Raw genomic sequence first — 21629 nt, forward strand, 5'->3', positions numbered from 1 at the left:
ATCTGAAACTTTAGTATTGTCCGAATATATTGTCAACCATTGTTGAGAGAAATCGATATTTCTGAATTACTTGTATTTCATCTGCGATGCATGCTGTACAATTTTTCCTTTGATAGAAATTCAATTTGAATTACAATACCAAACATTTTTAATTTTACATGCTTCTTGAGAATCGAAAATATTTATTTATTGAAGACCTATCTAAAATCGGATGAGATAAAATTAGCGACGATCTCGTGAATGCTATTAAGGTTTCACGATCTTAGATACGCATATCAAACTCACGCGTATTTTTACAATAACGATATCGTACGCGACGATATTTTCTCGTTGATAAATTATTCATAATATTGCTGCAGTCGTTTTCACGAATGTGATGTGGACGCTCGAGTACGCACCGATGCGTGGCCTGGACAACATCGCTATACTCACGGAGACCGTCTGGGAGGAAGACACGTAGATTATGTCGTCAACCTGAGGAGATTGTTTTATCGTCACGCAAAATACTTTTAGTTCCACAATACTCTCCAACGTGACAGCTATATATCAATTTGATATATATTGTGTATTCATACTCCATTACGACATATTAAATAAAAATTGAGCATTCTGTTTTCCGGCTGAATCAATTACTCTCCCGTCTATATTCAGACTTGCAGAAATATCTATAAAACGAAAAAAAAAACGTAGCTTGAGGAAAAACTCAAAAGACGAACCAATTAGTGATACGATAAATCGGTGCGGTGGTCCATAACGAGGTATACCAGAAGTAACAACAAACAAGATTCGTTTTTTTATTAATTAATCGTTTATAATAACATTGTGTGTGTGTTTTTGTGAGCTCTCTTAAATCTTCTGTTTTCTCTTCATATATATATGTACATATATATATATATATATATATATATATATATATAGAGCAGCTTTTTTTCTTCTGTTTCTCTTACTTCACCTCGATCTAACAAGGAGTAAGATCGTCACGCACCGATTCATAGAAAAAACAAAGCGCAAGATTACTGAATGACAAACGTAGCTGGCGTTTCTCTCTCTTGGCATGCTTAAGAGACGACGCGATATATTTCCTTTTCATTATTTTTTTTTTTTCGTTTATATTGAAACGTATTATATAGTCGATTTGCGCTACCTCCTGCTCCCGCTTCATACGTTCTTAATGTCGACACGAGAGAAAGAATGACAATAATTGGCGACTAATTAACATTGTCCAGATATCTTCGTAGCCTTCTCCTTAAACCGCCCCTCTGTCAGTCACTTTGATTCGTTATAGCGCTCTCTCCCTCCGTCAGTGAAGCTTTCCTTGCGGAACGAAAGTCCACGGTTCCCAGAACGATTGTCGTCGATCACGTCGGTATCCGTTTAAGATCGTACCAAGCCTGTGATTTTTCCCATCATATTTCAGTCTCAACAAACTCCTAAAATAAATTATATTCAGAGAATAAAGCTGTCAAGTATAATCGTTAAATTTATCGCGCTTATCTTTCACAAGTTTAATTTTCAGCGCTCGCGCTGAGAAGAATGAAGAATCATTCGCGAACGATTTACTGTGAAAGAACCATTCTCAGATAGTAAGACTTTCAGAAACGGACACTCGTATCGACGCTCGTCGACCTGGGATATGTGTGTGTCTTGTGTACGTGTGTAAATGCGCGGAGGGCGGGCGTTATATTTATTCTATTCGACACCTATATAGTAGGTGAAATCAACCCAGTGCCTTATGTCTAAAGGTATCTACGAAGACCGAAAGAAACGTCCGGAAAATTGTGAAGGATTGTTGGGCGCACCTGCGTTCCTTTCAGCATTCGAGAACTCGTTCGCACGCTCGCTCACTCGCTCGTTCGTTCGCCAGTCGATTTCAGTCCTCGACGCCGATCGCCGCGATATCAAAAGAGCTACACGGATCGTCCCATTCAGAGGCTAAAAGTCGATAACGATGAGAATGTACAATGAGATATACAGAGGCATGAAGCTCGATAAACGATCCCAAGAAATACTCAGTAGATCTGCCGCGACTGATACCGCCAAGTTAAGGCCGACGATCCGTCATCGCAATCGCAGAAGGAAAAGATTAACATTCATCTTCGATAAAATTTACAACGAGAAGATTGTCGGATATGGAAACATTACAGACAACAATTCACATTCGATAGGACATTGTAAGATGCATCACTAGCTCTATGAGATTAGAGGTGGATTAGAACTGACCATTTAAAGTCACACATTGGACGCGGATCAAAAATTCAAACTTTTAGCTATATACGAATATCACGGCTTTCAAGAAGATGTAATTCATAGAGGAGATCCAATAATCATGCGACATTCTTAACGCGATGACGGATCAGGAGCCTTCAGGAGCGAGACCATCGCGTAATCCTCGCGCTCGATCGTCTCGTCGCGTCTCGCTATTTTATTGTTCTCATTAAACGATCGAATCGCTGGCGCTTGGTCTGAATCGCGCGAAGAGGATTGATGAGCGTCGCGAAGATGGTTTCGTTCAAACGCGAGATACATAATGAGTCCGTTCGCGTGAAAGTCATATAGGTGCGTTTTAGGGTGATCATATCTAAAAGTCTAACGATGATAAGTAAAAACGCTTACTCCTTTCTCTTTCATTTTCTCTTTCTCTCTCTTCGACTTTGTACCGTAAGTAAAAGCACTAATGTGTGCGCGCCGCATCGACGATTAGTTTCTCTACTTTTTTTCTCTCTTCTGTTCAACAATATTTTCTTCTTCGAAGACCCGCTTCCTGCCGGAACCCGCTCGACAACTCGCGTCGGTGCTCCCATAATTCTCTTTCGTTTCCTCTTACTTTTTCTCTCTTTACGCCTATAATCAATTTTAAGTCCGTAACAAATATTTATACTTTCTCGCTCGCGCGAAAGAGAACTATACACGGCTATATTATAGAGATACGTGGGTTAACGCAGAAAACAATCGAAGAAAGACACATAACGATCGCGACATATGTGAGAGATTACACACACTCGCTATTAGCGTCTTGGTACTCGTTATAATCACCCGCGGTACCGGAAACTTCGATATCAGTCTTTTATCTTCACATCGCCTGAATCAAGATTACTTGTCAGATATGAGTTCGGTGCTGTCGTAATACAGTGCAAAAATTATCAATAGTGAGGTGGAGGGGGCGGGAGAAACAATAAATAAAAAGTCGCAGAAGCGAAAGAGGACACGTGCTCTAATAATGATAAATAATATCGATATCACTTTCCACTCGGAATTATTACTCGGTTATTACCCGAATTGTCCAGTCATATATAGTTCCATAAAGTATTGATATTTTTTCTCTTTCGCTTCAAAATGCGCGTTTATGTATAATTTCTAATGAAAAAAACGCAATCAAAATAACTGTGCAAGCGAAATATTTTCACCGTTGCAAATCATTATGGTGCATTGATGTTTTCGCGAATTTATCCACGCGAATAGTCGCAGAGAAAACGACTGATTCTCTCACGTCTCTCGCGCGATCATCCTATGCTACACGATCGGATCTGACTGGTCGATTATCGGATCCATTGGACGCGCACGTTCAAAGCCGAGCGTTATCGTTCTATCATACTATCACGCAATAATAAAATAAAAAATAAAAGCAAGAAATGTTTCGATATTTGAGTACCGTTGTTCTGTCTACTTTTGATTTAGACAGACTCACCCCATGTTGTGTAATCATTCATTCATTAACTTGTGTAACGGCAACACCGCGATAGGGAGATACATTCATCTCTTGTAATTAATTTCTATATACGTTATCTTAATATTTACAGCGCTTGCAATCTTATTATCATTTAAATAATGATTTTCCATAATCTCTCCAGTCTTAATGATTTGCGCATTAAAACTTTTGATTCATAACAAATCATAAGATATCTACTGCGGACTTATTACATGATGGAAAACGAGCTGTACAGTTATTTTATTTAGATAGTGAATTCCAACTTTTCTTTAATGATAGAGATTTTATTTTGGTCCATATTGACGTATACATGATGTTCCTATTATGCGGCTCATTAATATCTTTCCATTTATATGTCAGATAGTCAATGTTACTTTTATTATTTTTCTGAACATCGTAATAGTAATTTCTTTCCCTCCTCTATTCTAAATTCTAACAAAGTGTAATTGTAACATCATTACGTGAGATATATTGTACCCCAAAAAATCATTAAAGCCGCATTGGTGACACACCCTGATAGGGATGAAAGGATTGAATCGCGATCTTGAGTTCCCTAGAAATTGCTTCATATTTCAACGGAAATGATTATCTCCCTACGCAGTGCTCCCTTCTTTTCAAAATCTCGAGTTTGTCTTGCTGTATATGTATATTCACCGTCACCGAAAAACATACGAGAAGCGAGTACACACACAGGACAAGCGCGAGTAATAACAATTAAGTACAAGATTGCGTCAATGGCGTGACATAGCGATGTGATAATGATTATGGTGATAGTATTGGTAATAAAGTAAATACGCCGGTCGGGAGAGTCCTCAAATGATCTTGATCTTGACATATGTTGTCAAGATCACTCAGGGTCATAACAATATATGCTAAGGTCATTGGAAAATTCTTCTCCGATTGGCATATTACGAAATAATAATAATGATAATGATGATGATGATGATGATAATGATGATGATGATGACGATTCCAGAAATAGTTTCTCGAACTGACTGGGATAACGATGACGATGACGATGACGATAATGATACTGATGATGATGATGATACTAATAATGATGATGATACTAATGATGACGATGAAAATAAACCCATAAAACTACTATATAACTGCCTATGTAACTACCAAATAACTGTCATATTACGTATTTACATAGCAGTTACATGGCAATTACATGGCTGGGAAAATGAAGATAATGAGGATGATGAAAATGATGATGATGATGGCGGTGATGATAATAATGCTGTTGAATGATTCGATAATGGATCCGGAAAAGATTTGTCGCTCTTCCTCCGCCATATTTTTTTGCTAAAGATATTTTGGCGAAAGAAAACAATCGAAGATAAAGATACTTTGTACAAAATACGATACAAGTAGCGATGTAACAATACTTTGCAATAGTTAAATATAATATATGTATATATATATATGTATATCTGTATATGCATATGTATATATGTATATCCCGTTACCATTTAGTACGCTATGATCTCCCGTTCCATTTGAACTGTCTCTCTCTCACACACACAGTTATGATATATAGTTATCGTTTGATACATGGCCGATTCGCCCGCCCCGATCGAAAGATCGTAGCGTTTCGTGTCTGCGTTTCATTGGTGTCTGACGTTGCTTCGTATCCCATTTCGTCTCAAATTTTTGTGGGCCATTCAAGACAAGTCCGACGATAAATGGTCACATCGCCGTTCATCCTCGGGCATCATCTTGGATTCGTTCGATTTTCTCCCGATCTGAACAGGCGATCCTGATTCCGAGATTCATCCGAACGGCCAAAAACACGAGGCTCAAGGATCTCTTTCTCTCTTTCCTTTTCTCTATCTCTCTCGCGGCGCGAATGCGACAATTCTATCCGCGTGCAGGTCCATTCGGGAATGCTGGAATAAAAGCGAAGGACATGGGATAATGTGAGGAAACACGCGAGAAGAGGAAGGGGGAGGGGTCCAGTCTCATACACACATACACGGGAACAAGAGAAAATTGTCAAGACGAGAGATCGTCATCATTTATTCGTATATGCGCCGCTGCGGCTCTCGATATAGCGCGCTCGATTTTCACGAGAAAAAGAAAAAAATAGCTAGAGGAATTATCGATTAGAGATATGATTATTAGTTGCTGCTGGGTGAGACGGTTCTCCCAAGGCACACCCACGTTGTTGTCGCGTCCTCATTCCTATACGGCGATATGATTATCCCTTTGCAGGTCGGCCTCTATCTCTCTTTTTCGTCTGTGTGATGAAAGATCCAACTTTGACTTGTCTAGCTCCGCTTCGCCAGTGACTCGTTTTTGTATATACGGAATTTACATTAACGCGGAATCCTTCTCTCTCTCTCTCTCTCTCTCTCTCTCTCTCTCTCTCTCTCTCTCTCTCTTACATACACTCGATACAATCTGCAAGATTTCTTTCGTTACTCCGAGAACCGAACGGCGCTTTGAATAAAACAAAGAGAACGAAGAGAGATTGGAAGAAACAGTCGCGCAGATACGCGATTTACATGATTTGCGCCGTCGCTTAAAGTATATTTCGCAGATAGCATTCCATAATATTGACTATCTCGTGTATGTTAGGAGATTCCGCGACGGACGAGCAAGTATCTCTTCAATGGACCGCGCAGCACCGATCGAGGATCCTACCGTCGCGTGAAGAAGAAGACAAAATAGTAGATTTCAGAAAAGGAGGATTAAGACAAAGTTCGATGAATCTTGTACGTGTCTCTTGTCTCTTCTCGATCGGTAGAATCGTCAGTTGTGTCTCAACGTGGAGCATCTTTGCTCATCTTGGCTCATCTTGGCTCATCTTGAGCTATCCGCACCGTTCTTTCTCCCTGCCTCTATCAAGGTTCGTCCTCGATATATATTTATCCAATTTATGACGGTTTCTCTTTATTTTGCAGTAATTAACGATTATTAGTAGCGAGTAGCAACAATAGCAGCAACAGCAGCAGCAGCAGCAATGGCGCACTTTTTCTCGCCTTGTCCCCTTTGTCTTCAGTAACAACGTCCGACGAGATCGCTTCCTCGTTGCATATTTTCTGCTGTCAAATGACGTTCGTAGTAATACTGATTTACACGTGATTGACGAGATTGACTTGCGCGCGTGCGGAGCGCGAGAAGAACGAAACAAAAACGATCGCGACAATGCGTCGTTATTATCATCATTATCGTCATCACCGTCACGTCGTCAGTGATCGCTCCTTCTCACTTGCCCAATCCGAACTTCATGAAGATCAGCTCTTTCCCTTTGGACAGTATATCGCCGCCAGCACTCGCGCCCGCCATTTCAGTGAACTTCTGCATCAGATTCGGCCCGGTGCTCTGTTGCTGCGGCTGCTGCTGCTGTTGCTGCGTTGGATTAGGCTGTGTCTTGGACTGCGCCGTCGGCAACACCGCTGGTATCCCTCTCATAGGTTTGCTGGCACTCTGAGGACCGCCCATTTGCATTCCGAGACCGCCCGGTTGATTTTGCTGCGAGAATGGCTGGCCTAGTTGCTGCTGTGGTTGGCCCATTTGCTGTTGGAACTGTTGCGTTGGTTGTTGCGAATACCCTTGATTCGGCTGTTGCTGTTGCTGGTATGGCTGATTCGACTGTTGCTGGTATGGTTGATTCATTTGCTGCTGGCCTTGATAGTCCTGCTGTTGAAGATGTTGGCCCGGGCCCTGCATTCCCGGCATGTTACTACCAGCGATCCGATTGACCACGCCGCCCCTCCCCTTCCCCTAAAAACAAAGAAATATGGTTAATTTGATTTTTTCTTTCTCTTGATAATAATTGTCTCGCTTTCTTGTTTTATTGATATCCAATCGCTAATAACTGAACAAACCGTATCTATTTTTTCGCCTAACTCTATCACGCGCGTTCTATCGTTGCTTTCGCTAGTGTCACCTCTGCGAGGCTATATTCTTCTATCATTCTGAAGATTCTACAATTCGCTAACGCAAATAAATTGTCGGCAATTCGAAAGATATATGTGATGATTTCTGTTTTATGTAATGGTGATAAAAAATAATTGGCAAAAGAAAGAACTACTATTTATGTTTCGAGTATATGTTTCGAGATGAGAGAGAGAGAGAGAGAGAGAGAGAGAAAGATAACAGAAAAATGGACGAAAATTTATAAAGATCTTTGTGTTGTATTTCCGATTCACCCTTTTGTAAAATATGTGTTAGTGCGGGACATTCATGTTTATCGAGGCGTAAAATAGGTTTTTTTTTCTTCTTTTTGCGATGATCTTCATTAAAATGACGAAAGATCAAATAAGATGCTACAGCATGCTGCACGATTCAAAGCGTTTCACATGGCACACACTGACACAAAATACACATAGCTTACGTGCCCTCTTCGACACGTGTGTTTTACAATAAAGCGTGATTCATACTTGCAAAAAGAAGAACATACTAAGTAAAATACAAAATACTGATTTAAACAGCCATCAGATTTTTCTAATTAAACATGACTTTGCTAATTCTTCTCATTGTCAATCCACATTGTATTAGAAAAATTAGTATTTTAAAAAATTCGTTTTATGAAATATAATTAAAATGTTATTTTATGTGTCTATATTTTACAATATCATTTGCATTCATGCAAAAAGATCAAAAATTATTGAATAATTATTTCTAATAAAGATACAATTGCGAGTTAGAGCAAAGCATAGAGAGCAACATGTAATTTAAAAAATGTATAAAAATGCATAAAAATATAAGACCATAAATTTTTTTTGTAGAGTTTCAGTTTTTATAACTTAATCTGATATCTATATTTTATCTATGCAAAAGTAAATCAAATAAAGAAACTTAAAAGAATAATCTGTCAATTGATCGCATCCTAACAAAAATCCTAATGAAATACAAACGAAATGTTTCTTAAAGAAAATATTCATTCGCTTTAAATAAGAAAATATTCATTCGCTCTAAAATTTCGCAGCCAGTGGTAACAAAAAATTTAAGTTTTCCTCTCTCCATTTCTCATTGAAAGGAAATTAACTTATGGTCAACGTGGAACAACGACTTGTCATCAATCACAGACAATCGTTGATTGTGGAAGCTCCGATGTATCTGAAGAACAAGCGCACAAAAAGTGTGGATAAAAAGCACACACTTCGACAAAAAGCACATAAAAAAGAAAGAGAGAGAGAGAGAGAGAGAGAGAGAGAGAGAGAGAGAGAGAAAGAAAAAGCGCACGAAGAAATTCTCGGAAGAGGAGCGGGCTCACCTGTTGCTGAAGGTGGGGCAGTACGGGACCTTGCTGATGGGCACCCATGACACCGCCGCTGGGTGGCAAGTGACTGGGCCCATGCTGATTGGACGTGGTTACGGTCGTGTAGCTGTGGTGATTCGCTTGTTGATAGGCTAGATGCGGTGGATTGTTTTGATGTTGTAGTTGATGTTGTTGGTTGTTCATTAGTGATGGTGGTGGTTGTTGTTGTAGTTGTCTAGAGTCTAAGTGACAGACAGGGACAGACACAGGCACAATGCAGGCATCTAGCAACAGAGAAGAGAACAGAACCGTGTTGTCATTTATGGCGCATTTATCTTTTACTTTTTTCCTTTTTTTCTATTTTCTTTTTCTTTTTTCCTTCGAGTCGATCGAGCATGTCAGAGTATATACTACCGAGATTTCGAAGAGCCGCGAGCAGCGAAATAGACCAGATGAGATCAATAATTATTTGAATAAGATCGCGCAAAAAGTTCCGGAATTATTTGACGAGATCTTATAAGTCACGCGAGTTTCAGTGGGCACGACGTCGCCATTCGTTCTCCGGTATTCTTAGATGAAACTCGCGACCGTCTATCGTTGGTTTGTATCGTCCGATCAATGAACAAACGAAAGATCAACGTAATCGTAAATGGCCAGCATGACAACACGACACGAACGACAATCATGTGACACGACGACCATCGATCAGTTCAGGCACACAGAAACAGATTATGTCGGTATAAAGTAAACTGTTATATATCACAGCGACATGATCGTGTGTATATAATCAGTCAGATAAATATATATATATATATAGTGTAAATATATAATATATACGTATGTATATAATATAGACAGAAAGAATAGGACAGATACGTAGAGTAATAGTAACAGAGGCAGATAGTGCCCTGAGAGAAAAAAAAATATATATATATAAATATATACGTATATAAATATATACATATATATATATATATGTATATATTAGATATATACTTATATAATAGAAGACACTGAAAGCAGCTTGGTGTTTTATTGCATATATAATCTATCGTCGTGTGTATGACAGCACGTGTTTTCACGGACGTTTACCAAATTCTTTTTATATACATGTGACGCGAAGAACTCTATCGGTGTAATACTTGTAACGTTGACGATCGTGGTAACAATTAACAGAATAACATGACGTTGTTAAATGCCTACGAGAGCGTGATATCGATGTACATTGCTGGAAGAACCGGTGTTGAACGGTGGTGCGTGTGAAGCGACACAACGAGTCCTCTCGCGTCGAGAGGCACGTGTAGAGCGTGTGTCGGACACGCGATTTGCACACCTTGCTCCAAAAGAATTTCAATCTAATTATACGCCGCATGCTCATTCGGCTCGAATTGCATATCGATTCGAATTCGCCAAATTACGCAATGCTAATAATATATCAGTGTGGCCCTTCTGCCTGTCGTCTGGCACACATCTGGTTTCGTGTCTTGTGTTGCTTGACGCTTGCATTTTCGTTTTTGCACACATCGACGCGATCGCCATCGATTTTGCATTTTATGAGGAACAATATACGTACGCATTTTCGATCCGATCGTTCAATCATCCAAGACAATAAAATGATGCATCGCGTCGGTGTGAAAACGTCAACAACCCCTCGAGCCAGTTCCAACATCCGCGAAGAGATCGAATTTTATATGACACATAGCGACTTCTAACTTATAGCGGAAATAAACTATTTCTGGCTTTTAACAATTTGGCAGTTTGCGCTTCTTGCATTGCGCTGCGGATGCTGCGTTTTTACATCAAAACATTCACGGTGATTGGATACGTCAAAACAATATCAATATATACACATGGAGAAAAATAATTTTGCTGACAAAGCGGCATTGTTGCTACTATACATGATGCAAAAAAATACTTTTATTATCAAAAGCAATTTATTGCTTTGATAATTAATCAATATTACAGCGAAGTCTACTCTCTCTTGATAAGAAAAATCTCATTGAGTTTACTTGTGAGCACATGAATGTGCTGCGAAGCAAGATACAAAGTAAATGCAACAAATAAAATTAGTATCTTTAAAATAAATTTTTTCACTGTTTATATAATAACCAGATTTGCTATAATAATAAAATACGTAGGAACAACAAACTTTCTTCTCCATGCAGAACACACAGTTAATTCCGATGTCGTCTTGGCTTGAGGAGCTATTCATGCCCTGATAATTGGTACTATAAGGAGGATTTGATGAATATGAATGGTATCTGATTGCGTGTTTACCTTTGCCACGTCGGTGACCGGCCGGGGGTGGTTCGCGAGGAGGTGGCGGTGGCCCCCTCGCGCCCGGTCCTTGGCTTTGGCCGCCGGGTCGCCTGCTACCCTGCGGCGGTTGCCCCTGATTCTGTCCGGGTGCCTCGGTGAGGAAATTACTCGGTACTAAACCGCGCACACCGTTCAACTCGCCCATGTAAAATCCATCATCATCCATATCGCCGTAGACGTATATCTCGTTCCCAGTTTGGAATGTTAATTCGACTTGCTGCAAAATTAAGGCAATTAATAATAAAAACATACAAATTATTATACAAGTCATTATGTAAACACGTGGCAATCAATTATGTATAGTTAGTGGATTCTTAAGACTCCGATTGAATATCTAAATAAAACAAAAATCTTACAGCATCAACGTTAGGAGATAATTCATGAGGATCATAATCGTAGAGGGCTATCATCTTTTTCACAGGCATGCTTGCATAAATGTCTCCCCATCTCTCACTCTGTGCAGGTCCCCGCCTACCAGGCTGCCCTTGACCTGGAGGATCTTTAAGCTCTTCCACCATATTATAAGGAACATATCCTCGTCTACCGCGACACTCGCCCCAATAAAAACCATCAGCATCTTTTTCGCCGTATACCTATAGGATAAAAACGTATGTAATTTTTCTATCATGTAATGCACAATGATTGTCATTTGTATAATTTATAGATATAAATGTGAATTAAATGTGAAATTAAATGTACTTCAAGTTCATCTAAAAAAAAAATTTGATAAAAAAAAAATAATACATATATCTTTTTAAGTTTAATTAAAATAATTTCAATAATCACAAATATTAAATAAGAACGAGATATTGTAGTATAAGATATGGAATGAGAACCTTAATAGTATCGCCTTCAGAAAATGGTAATTCCTCTTCGCACGCATCTGGATTTGGTGACATAGTCGTAGGATCGTAGTCGAATAGTGCTACGAACCACCGTTGTCTCTTATTCATTTGTTGAGCTACATTTGATGGATGACTTGCTCCACCTTGAGCCTGGGGTAATCGTCCGCCACGACAAACCAGTCCCCTTCCTCTTTGAGATCCTGAACAGTATTTAAAAAAGTGAACATAATAACATACGACACATGGATTCATTTTGTACACTTAAAGTTGATAGACAATTAGACAGCATGATTATTTTACACCAAACACTGCAGCGAGAGAAGAGAGTCCGAAAGAAGAGAAGAGTGCCACACATATCATTCAGGGTTTATCTTCAGAGTTGTAACATAAACAGCAATTTTTCGAAATAATTAATTAGAAGAAAAACGAAAGTATTATTAAATTGGAAAATGATGGAAAGAATGCAAAGAATTCCATCACAGCAACACAGTGACCATTATATCTACCCGTTTGGTCATAATAAGGATCTTGTGGTCTACTGCTGGGACCACCCATGCTAGGAGACCTATGTGCTCCAGGCGGGCCCTGTGGATCCATTTGTGGGCCATACCGATGATGCGGACCGTGATGCTGTGGTGGCATTCCCCGCGATCTTCGCGTGGGATCGTCCTCCTCGCTATAATTTGCTTCGCTTGCAGAATCTTTTGTAATTTCCGGAATTCCTACACGAGATAATTAAAAATCGCGATTAAGTAAAAGTATAAATCACGCAGGGGAGCTTGGGTTGTACAAAGTCATTCATATTAAACCCAGATTCCCTTGCTTCTTTATATTTCAAAATATTTACCCATCTGAGGAATGTTCTGTCCGGGATAAATCTCTTTGTCGGAGAGATTCTCGTCCGTCTCGATGATAACCTGACCGTGGGCGTCTACTCTGTTGCTCACGTGTCGTCGCATGTGCGAGGGCACCGGTGCGTTTGGGTATCGCTGAGCTACGCCGCCGCCCATGCGATGGCGATTGGAATCATCCTGCTGGGGACCCATGGTGGACTGTTGCGGTTGTCGCTGATCCACCATATGCGGAAGTCCACCATGGGGTGGCGGCATGTGAGTGCCAGGACCACCCCGAAGCACGCTGCAGGGTATCGCTGTTGCGCAACTATCGCCCGACTGACTCTCCCTGCTTTTAGTCCTGACGGTGATGTGCTTCGGATTGAGACCCATGAGCTTGTGTATATCGACGAGCGCGTGATCCCCGGTGGGGCTGTCAACGTCGGTGACCTTCTTACCATCGGCGTACACCGCGTAACCGGTGACGGCCGAACCGTTTAGGGCAACAGGCTGCCAGGTCACTAGCAAAGTGCCGTCCTGCGGTCCAGCCTCCACCTAAAAATTGGGTAACAGCACGTATCATGAGTGCCACGAAAACTTTTAAGAATCATTGACAGAAATTCTAGAAACTCTAGTCTCTAGTATTCGATTCTGGTCATTACGAATTTTTGTTTCATTTCTGGAAAACATCGGAATTTAATATTGCTCTTGGAATTTTTATTGTAACTATAGAAAATTTTAAAAGTATACGATTTAAAATACGAGACGATCATATTTGTATTAACCTGGATATCGACCGGAGGATCTGGTAATCCTTTGGGCAACGTTTTAAAGTGAACGTGACAGGCCAAGTTGTTTGCTGCCTGTGCATTTTGATCCTCAAAATGCGTTGCCCGCAGGTTCTTCGCCTTGACGGTCACCCTGTATATCGTTGACGGGGCCAAGCCGGTGATGGTGTGTCTGTAGACGCCCGGCTTCACGGTTCTCACTTCCACGTTGTTTACGCATACAACGTGCTGATGATTGCTGTTACTAGGTAGCCAGGATATCACAGCACTAGTTGCTGTGACGTTCGATGCTTTGACAGCAGTCGGGCCCAGCGCAATGTCCTTACCGATCACCATCGTGCAAGCGGCATCGCGCGACGTTCTTCTCGAATGCGTGACCGAGCGCACACTTATCCTGTGCGGCTGCATCAGCGAAAGAACAATTTCAAGATAATTGGGTTACATGAACAAATGATATAATTAATATTTTTATGCAAATCAATCCCTTATTCTCTTACATAACTTTGTGTGCCAGTCTAAAAAATTTAAGACAATTTATAAAGAACTCTTTTATATCACATATAGATAATTCTCTTTTCTATTATAATAATTATATAAATCGTATTAGTTAATAATTATAACTTTAATTAAAATTACTGTCCTCCTTATATTGTATTTATAAATTCTGTTTGAGGAGTCTAATAGATAACGGATTTTATTACGAACCCGCGTAGAGTCGACTCCTTCCACCAAGGCCCTGGTCCTCTCTGTGGCCTTCACCGTGACTTTCAGCACGCCGTCCACGTAGACGTGATAGGACTCGAGTTGATGCATATTGTCGGGCGCGGTCCATCCGATCAGCACGCTCTTATTGAGCTGCCGCTCAAGCGTAAGGTGCTGCGGCGCCGGAACTAGGTCCGAAAACATGTAGACTTCTTCAGGAGGAAAAGACAAAGACAAAGCCTAGCTGTAGCTAAGGATCTCTCACTATTGTCTATCTCTCTAAGCCAGCCTAAATCCAGCCAACACTTAACACAGTGCAATGGTTTTTCGGTTTTCTGTGTTTCCCATTTTATTTTGTGATTATTCACTCCGTGAAAACCGGTACAGGATTCAGGCGTGGACGTTTACTGTGTGACGTTTACGTGTATATATTTCTTGTTCTGAATGATCAACGTGCAATAAATAGGGTAAGGAAAGAAACTACAGGAACACGCCGAGGATAATTTGACATTATTTCTTGGATAGTCAACATTGAATTGAACATACATTATTGCAGACACATCAAGCAGGATTAATATATTGTGGAAATAAGGTTTTATCTAGAAACAATTTTTTTTAGTTATGGGTCATGAATTGTGTTATTTTGAAAACGTGTACAGTCGAAGAAACGTTTCAAACACATCGCTAAAAGCGGATAAATTTTTCTTCAAAGATGATTCAAGTACCAAATATACCTACATATTACTGGATTACTGGATTGCGAATATAAATTTGATAACATTACATCATATAATTCAGCATTAAGGACATGCGCCATGCAACACTTTGCAGAATGTCACAACAACAAATTGAGAGTATTAACCTGGTGGTTCCTGCTCATCCTCCTCCGCGATATTGTCGAGTTCCGCATAAGCGGATAGTTCTGCTTGACGATTCCGATTTCCTTCTTCTAACGCGGCTAATTCTAAATCAATATCTTGCAGATAACACTAAAATAAATCAAATTAGAATTATTATTGTTATCTTCCATAATGTTCTCTAAATAAAGTTTTCACAATACTTATTATTTTCAAATAAATATATGTTATTATTTTCATATATTGTTTTCATACATAACACACAGGTAACATCGATCTTGTTTAACGTGAAGATAAAAATGCAAGTAAAATGCAAACATAAATGCATCCGACTTATTATGTACCTCGCTAGTTTTCATATTGCTCACTTGAGGGATATTTGTCGAGACGGAATCGTCTACGTCCCTGAGGCCAAGAACAGCTTGATGAAATTCCAACAGATCGTCTCCGATCAACTTCTGTACGAAATTGGCAGGCACCAGACCGCGTCTACCGTCAAGCGTCTCCGCGTCTAGAAAACCATCATCGTCGGGCTGACTCCAGACCAAGAGATAATCGCCTCCCTGGACCGGTAGTTCCGCTTCCGGATTCGCGTTCGGCGAGTGCTGGAACGGCTCGTAGCTAAAGCGAGCTATATAAACATAACATCTGCCCTTGCCGGGTACATCCAACATGTCCACTTGACCCTCGGATACAATGTCCTCAGTGTTGGTTAATCGGTCCAGGGGATTCGTCAGTATACTCGTGGGAATCTTCGGCATTTGCCTAGGACCCAGAAAATGGTAGCCGGTCGCAGTACCGGGCGCGGTCGGCGAACTGGCGCGCAAGCTCTGCTGGATCTGTTGGATAATCGCCTGCTGCTGAAGCTGATTTGCCTGCGACTGGGCGGAAAGATGCTGCATCGCTTGTAGAGGATCGCCTATTGCTTGTAACAGACCTCCTGAACTAGTACCTGCACAAATACGCGTTATTAGCAGAATGGTCAATTAACGCTAAAATTTATCGTATCTATAGAAATATTTTACATTGAAGAGTAAACAAATTCAATTTAATAGTGTTACGATTTATTTTCTATAAAAAAAAAAATTAAATCGTTGTTTAGTCTATTAAAAATTACACAGGAGAGACTAAATCTTTCAATATCGTGCATTAATGCGATTCTGACCTGAGCTTACGCCCGACGTCCCGAAAGCGTTGGTCCCGACAGTAGTGGAGTATGTCGATCCACTGGTAGCGAAAGTACTCTGACCGGTGGAAAAAGGAAGAACGGACTGAGGTACGCTCGTGAGTCCCCCAAGGGAATGAAAGGATGTGGTAGAATACAGCGGTAGCGAGGACAACGTTGTCTGCGTAATGTTCGTCTGCGGCACGGTATAGTTATGATGCGGCAGCTGGGTGTTGTAGCTGGTCGCACCAGTGCTGTACGTTCCATTTGTATGCGAGGCCATGGACAAACTAGGATATGTCGTTGCCTGCGCAAGACAAATTGATTGTTGTGAAATTTATAGTTGTCTTAATTTTTTTTTTACTTTTAATATCAAATATTACAATAAAATTATAAAATTAGATGACTCTCGTTACCAAAAATTGCAATGTTTGAAACATTAATTTGTAACTATGAAATCTATTCTAGACAGGTATCTCATAAATTGAATACTAAAAATAATGCTATTCGTTCTATCTATAGGCCTCCAATACTTCATTTACTTACTTATAAGAAAGTAATCGTAATTGAATAATTGACGACACACCTGTTGACTCCCATTCAACTGATAATTCTGGGCGGTCTGGGCAGGCTGTGTATAGTGAGGTATCACGCTCTGGCTAGCCGATGTCAGGTACGTGGTCGAGGCCGGATGCTGCTGCTGTTGCTGCTGAAGCGGTTGCTGATACGTTTGCGTATGCGGGTAGCTCTCCTGATACTGATTGCTTGTGAAGTGTGAGGTGTGCGTTGGCTGCTGTTTTTGGGATGGTAGAACGCTTTGAGAATGAGAACTCGACATCTCATGCTGCGACTGTTGCTGATACTGTTGAATTTTCTGTTGGAAAGCGGGCTGCGACTGACTGCTGGAAAGTGACGGTGCCGGCGGTATCGGTTCGCTGTAGTGATATGGTGGTCCATTCGGCGTCAGTGGAGGACAACCAGGCATCATCGGCGTTAATGGCATTGGTGAACCTGCGTACTGTTCGAACAAGTTTTATCAATAATCAGCAAATATCAGAAAGAGAGCATAGATCGGAAAGAAAATTACTTAAAGAATTATTTTTGTTGGTTCATTTTCAATAAAAATTGAGGGAAATTTTATGTCAAATTTTTTCTAATTTTTCTTAAAAATTAGGTAGAAAGATTATGTAATATTATGTAAGCTTTTTGTATTATACAATATTACGTAAGCGGATTACGCACATGGCTCATCTGGGTAGGCATCCCGAGATTGAGGGCGTGCGGATGAGGTGGATGCTGATGCTGACCGAGGTTGGGAAGATTTTCCGAGCTGGACCTAAGGATTCCTTGCGTGACCGAGGGTTGTTGCGTGGTTATCGCGCCCCGCGCGTGGTCCAATTCGTGCAATATTCTGACGGAGCTGAATTTATTTTTATTAATATAAAATCCGTGTTCGATTCACTTATAAGTCATACATAGTTAAAACAATTAACACTTACAAACAACTAATTGTTTACACAAATTAATACATTAACATAATTGGTAACATTTAAATTGATAGAGTGTGTTTTCATTGATTGATTGCCGATTTCGTCCGATCAAAAGGATCCATTTTATCAATTGGCATACCTTTTATCTTGCTCAATCTTGGCCATAAGTCTATCAATCTCAGATCCGGCCGGCGGCCAAGTGGATGTAGGGGCGTTCATGGACGTAACATGTCCCACGACCGGCCCCCTACTGCGCGCACGTCTCAGACTAGTTAGCTCCAGCGAAAGTTCCTCGTGCTTCACCATCTGCAACTCGGTCTTCTTTTCCAGTTCTCGGATCTTCGATTGCAACGCCTCAATCGATTCCGGGCCCTGATAGCGTCCTGCTATCTTTTCCCGCAGCTGGTTCTGTGCGTCCGCATGCTGCTTCTCCAGCTCCGCTCGCTGGGCTTCCGTCTCCTGCATTTGCTGAAAAAAATTGATCGTTAACGTCATAAATAAATTTATCAATGTGCGATAGATGGACTATACTCTTCGGCATGTGATCGATATTACACGATAGTATGTCGTTACGTAGACACGACAGTGATTTGCTAAGGTTGCACCGATGTCTCGATTAATAATAGCTATTTACAGATGATTTATCGTTCCGAATCACGCAGTGATATAATAAGAAATAAATATTTATATATTTTTATGAATGCTTGATTCAAAAAATAGAATTTAGAATTGTAATACATATTTTATATTACATACTGAAATAGAAGTGGTACTACGTTATAGTAGAAAAACCATTAATGTATTTAAATGTGATACTTTAGAGTTTAATGTACGTGGGAGTTTTATAATAGACTTTAATATAATTTTATAGAGTTGGCCAATGTTTTTGTTAAAGTGGAAATAACAGATAAAAAGAGAAATTGGTTTGATTTTTGTGCTTGCAAGGCTTCGCTTTTAATAACTCGGAGCGACGTGCAGTTGGATACGCGACAAGAATGTCATATTTGTAATGAAGGGGAGCTTTTGTGCTCTAATGCCCGAAGGTGTGCTGATCTCGATATATAAAATCTAACTGTAGAGATCCTTTGTCAAAAGATATAAAAAAAAAGGATAATACTAATAGGGATCACGCTTTCTTCGACATTTTCTCTTTAATAGCTTTTTATAATTAGCTAAAAATTATGGCTAACAATTATGGCGACACCGATCGCTTTATAATCTGTAAAATTGCTTACCATTTCGCGAAATTAATTGCTCAATTATCTCAATTACGGTAGCTTGAACTTCTGCCGGGTCAATATTAATTTTCCGCGTACAGATTTCCGAGATCCGCTTTGAGGCATGATCGCGTACAGGAGACATAAATTTCAGTCGTTAACAAAGTTTAAGCGGTTTATATTTTACGCGCGGCGGAGCTGCGAATTAAAGTTCCCTCGAGAACGAGCAATCATTACCGGAACGCATTAATAAAAACTTTTGTTTTTCATATTACGTATGCTTTATCAAGTGCCGGCGAGCGCCACGCCGAGAGTGAAAGAGAGCTTTTCATGAGCTGCGGTTCATTGTCGATGGTTTACACGTAACTTTCACGCGCGCACATGTGTATGTTTGTGTGCGTATTGATTACATGCATATTACCTTTCCACGTAATCTGTTTAATTTCAAGGACTTTCAATTCACGACAAAGCGCACGCACACGTTTTACGAATTCATTAATATCGCCACGCGGATAATCTTTAATTTTTAGCAGCTACAAAATAATATCCCGCTGTCTTGTTGAAAATATTATACTTTTCCCGTAGATTTAAAATAACTCAGTTTTTCTGACATAAAAAGTAATATGCAGAAATCTCACTTAAAAAAATTAAAAAAGGAAAAATACAAAAATTATTCTTAAAATATTTTCCATTATCTTAGAGATTGCATTTAACAAAAATCTAAGTTATTATCAATAATGTATAATTAATAGTAATATATTTTAAAAAGAGTATAAAAAAATAAATTAAATCCTAATAATAAACTAAAAAAGAAATGATGTACCAACAGCATTATTTTTATTAAAACATAATTTTGTTAATTCACACACACACACACACACACACACACACACACACATCGTTAATGAAAGAAATACAATACATCATGCCCATGATTTAATAAAACTTTTATTTGTTTTTTATTATAATAATACTGTTATTAAATCAACATTATCTAAAATAATGCTGTTGATCCAACATCATTGTTTTCAGTGCAGATAATAGATTCTTAAAATAAAATATTAAAAAAATGGGAAAGCATGTCTGCAAAATTGTTTCGTATATTCGAATGATGCTCACCTCCAGGATGGATTCGAGAACTGCGTCCTGCATGATGGTGGTTCTCGTGGAGGTGGTAGCCCCGACAGCGGATCCGGTACCGTGCAGCTGCGGAGCCTGAGGTGCCGTGGAAGCGCCACCTCCAACACCACAGCACTGCAACATCCCTGAAGTCTGAGACCCTCGCCAGTCTTTATCGCGGCCGGTCCCTATCGATCTAGCGTGTGTGTCTAGGAGCTATCTTAATTAATTGGGCGGCCTTTGCGCGGCCCGCCGAGCCGCGCCGCGCACCGCACGACGATCCCACACACGCCTAACAGTGCGACTCTATTGCAGTAAAGTATAGAATTCTTATTTCTCCCGTCACGTGCGTACCCCGCCTCGGGAATGAACCGGAACTTGTTCTCGTAGCTCTCTCGGGAAACGGGGGGAGGGGGGGGCCTCGCGTTTAAGGGGAACCAGCGTTCCTTCGCATCGGATCAGCTGATTCGTAGTTAGATATGGGGTCATCCTAGGAGAAAATGCACGTATGCAAAATATTTTTAATTCGTTAATGAGTAGCACTCTCGCCACAATCTTATATTTTCAGATTTAGAAAATAAGATGAGTACTTAATGAGCGAAATTATTGACGTGTTAATTACGAGATGTGAGAGATGTATGTCGTAGCCAAATATAGCGCGAATTAGGTTGCATCGATTTTGGCCCTTCATTTGATAAAATTACTTTCAAGTAGCCCGATTTTCTTATCTATTTTATTTACGGCCTCTAAACTAGATCTCTTTTCGACGCACTATAAGTTCTCTACAGTAATTTCATTGAATTTAAAGATAAACAAAAAAGTTATTAATTCAAAGACTATTTAAGACTTTAGAATAATGAGAAAAACTTTCTTCAGCTCGATCCTTTTTGTGTCAAATAAAGGGCGGCTTTACGATTCAACTATCGCGCATTAAAGGGTTGTTCTAGCCGCTAAAACTGCAGGAGTTTCTTGTTAAGTGAGAAAGTCAATCGGCGCGATTATTGGCAACAGGTATTGGTGCGAGGAATTCGATCGAGTTTGTAATCCGCCGGTAGAAATTCTTGCTTCGGTTTGCGACTTTATGGTCGACGATCGCTCGTTGCCGGCATCCACAATGAACCCAACCGACCGCGAATATGTACTTTAACATCGACAGGCACAGCCAGGGAGTATTAACTACAGCGCGCGAGCGGAGTGCTCCGCTGTTGACGCGATATTTCGTGTCAACGCGTTGCGTGCGGCCAAGTGCTCGATTGTGGTTTTTACTCGAAAAAAATTGCCGCGATTGAGACTACATACAACAGACTGCACACACAACACACACACACACACACACACACACACACACACACACACACACACACACACACACA

General features: G+C 40.2%; 2 protein-coding genes across 7 annotated transcripts in view; one reads left to right on the top strand and one right to left on the bottom strand.

The window, feature by feature from the left end:
• The window catches only part of LOC108749417, a 2751-nt gene extending 2147 nt beyond the window's left edge, over positions 1–604 (top strand). The window contains exon 5 of the mRNA XM_018488115.1: positions 360–604. Within this exon, the coding sequence (XP_018343617.1) occupies positions 360–460 (101 nt within the window). The 3' untranslated portion in view covers positions 461–604. The remainder of the gene's footprint in view (positions 1–359) is intronic.
• A 4575-nt stretch (positions 605–5179) lies between these two features.
• The window catches only part of LOC108749416 (RIMS-binding protein 2), a 19843-nt gene continuing 3393 nt past the window's right edge, over positions 5180–21629 (bottom strand). The window contains exons 2-17 of one of the 6 annotated variants that reach the window (XM_018488111.1): positions 20257–20391; positions 18060–18388; positions 17673–17850; positions 17017–17448; positions 16431–16737; positions 15634–16217; positions 15271–15397; positions 14412–14596; positions 13704–14108; positions 12933–13473; positions 12592–12807; positions 12077–12285; positions 11597–11833; positions 11199–11457; positions 8937–9205; positions 5180–7441 (exon numbers count right to left, since the gene is read on the bottom strand). In XM_018488111.1, the coding sequence (XP_018343613.1) occupies positions 6923–7441; positions 8937–9205; positions 11199–11457; positions 11597–11833; positions 12077–12285; positions 12592–12807; positions 12933–13473; positions 13704–14108; positions 14412–14596; positions 15271–15397; positions 15634–16217; positions 16431–16737; positions 17017–17448; positions 17673–17850; positions 18060–18388; positions 20257–20289 (4830 nt within the window). In that variant the 5' untranslated portion in view covers positions 20290–20391 and the 3' untranslated portion in view covers positions 5180–6922. Of the gene's footprint in view, positions 7442–8936; positions 9206–11198; positions 11458–11596; positions 11834–12076; positions 12286–12591; positions 12808–12932; positions 13474–13703; positions 14109–14411; positions 14597–15270; positions 15398–15633; positions 16218–16430; positions 16738–17016; positions 17449–17672; positions 17851–18059; positions 18389–20256; positions 20433–21629 lie in introns of those variants that run through there. The other 5 variants (XM_018488112.1, XM_018488110.1, XM_018488109.1 and 2 more) reach the window with 5 other exon arrangements.

Source organism: Trachymyrmex septentrionalis, unplaced genomic scaffold, assembly GCF_001594115.1.
Source record: "Trachymyrmex septentrionalis isolate Tsep2-gDNA-1 unplaced genomic scaffold, Tsep1.0 scaffold29, whole genome shotgun sequence".
Classification (NCBI taxonomy): domain Eukaryota; kingdom Metazoa; phylum Arthropoda; class Insecta; order Hymenoptera; family Formicidae; genus Trachymyrmex; species Trachymyrmex septentrionalis.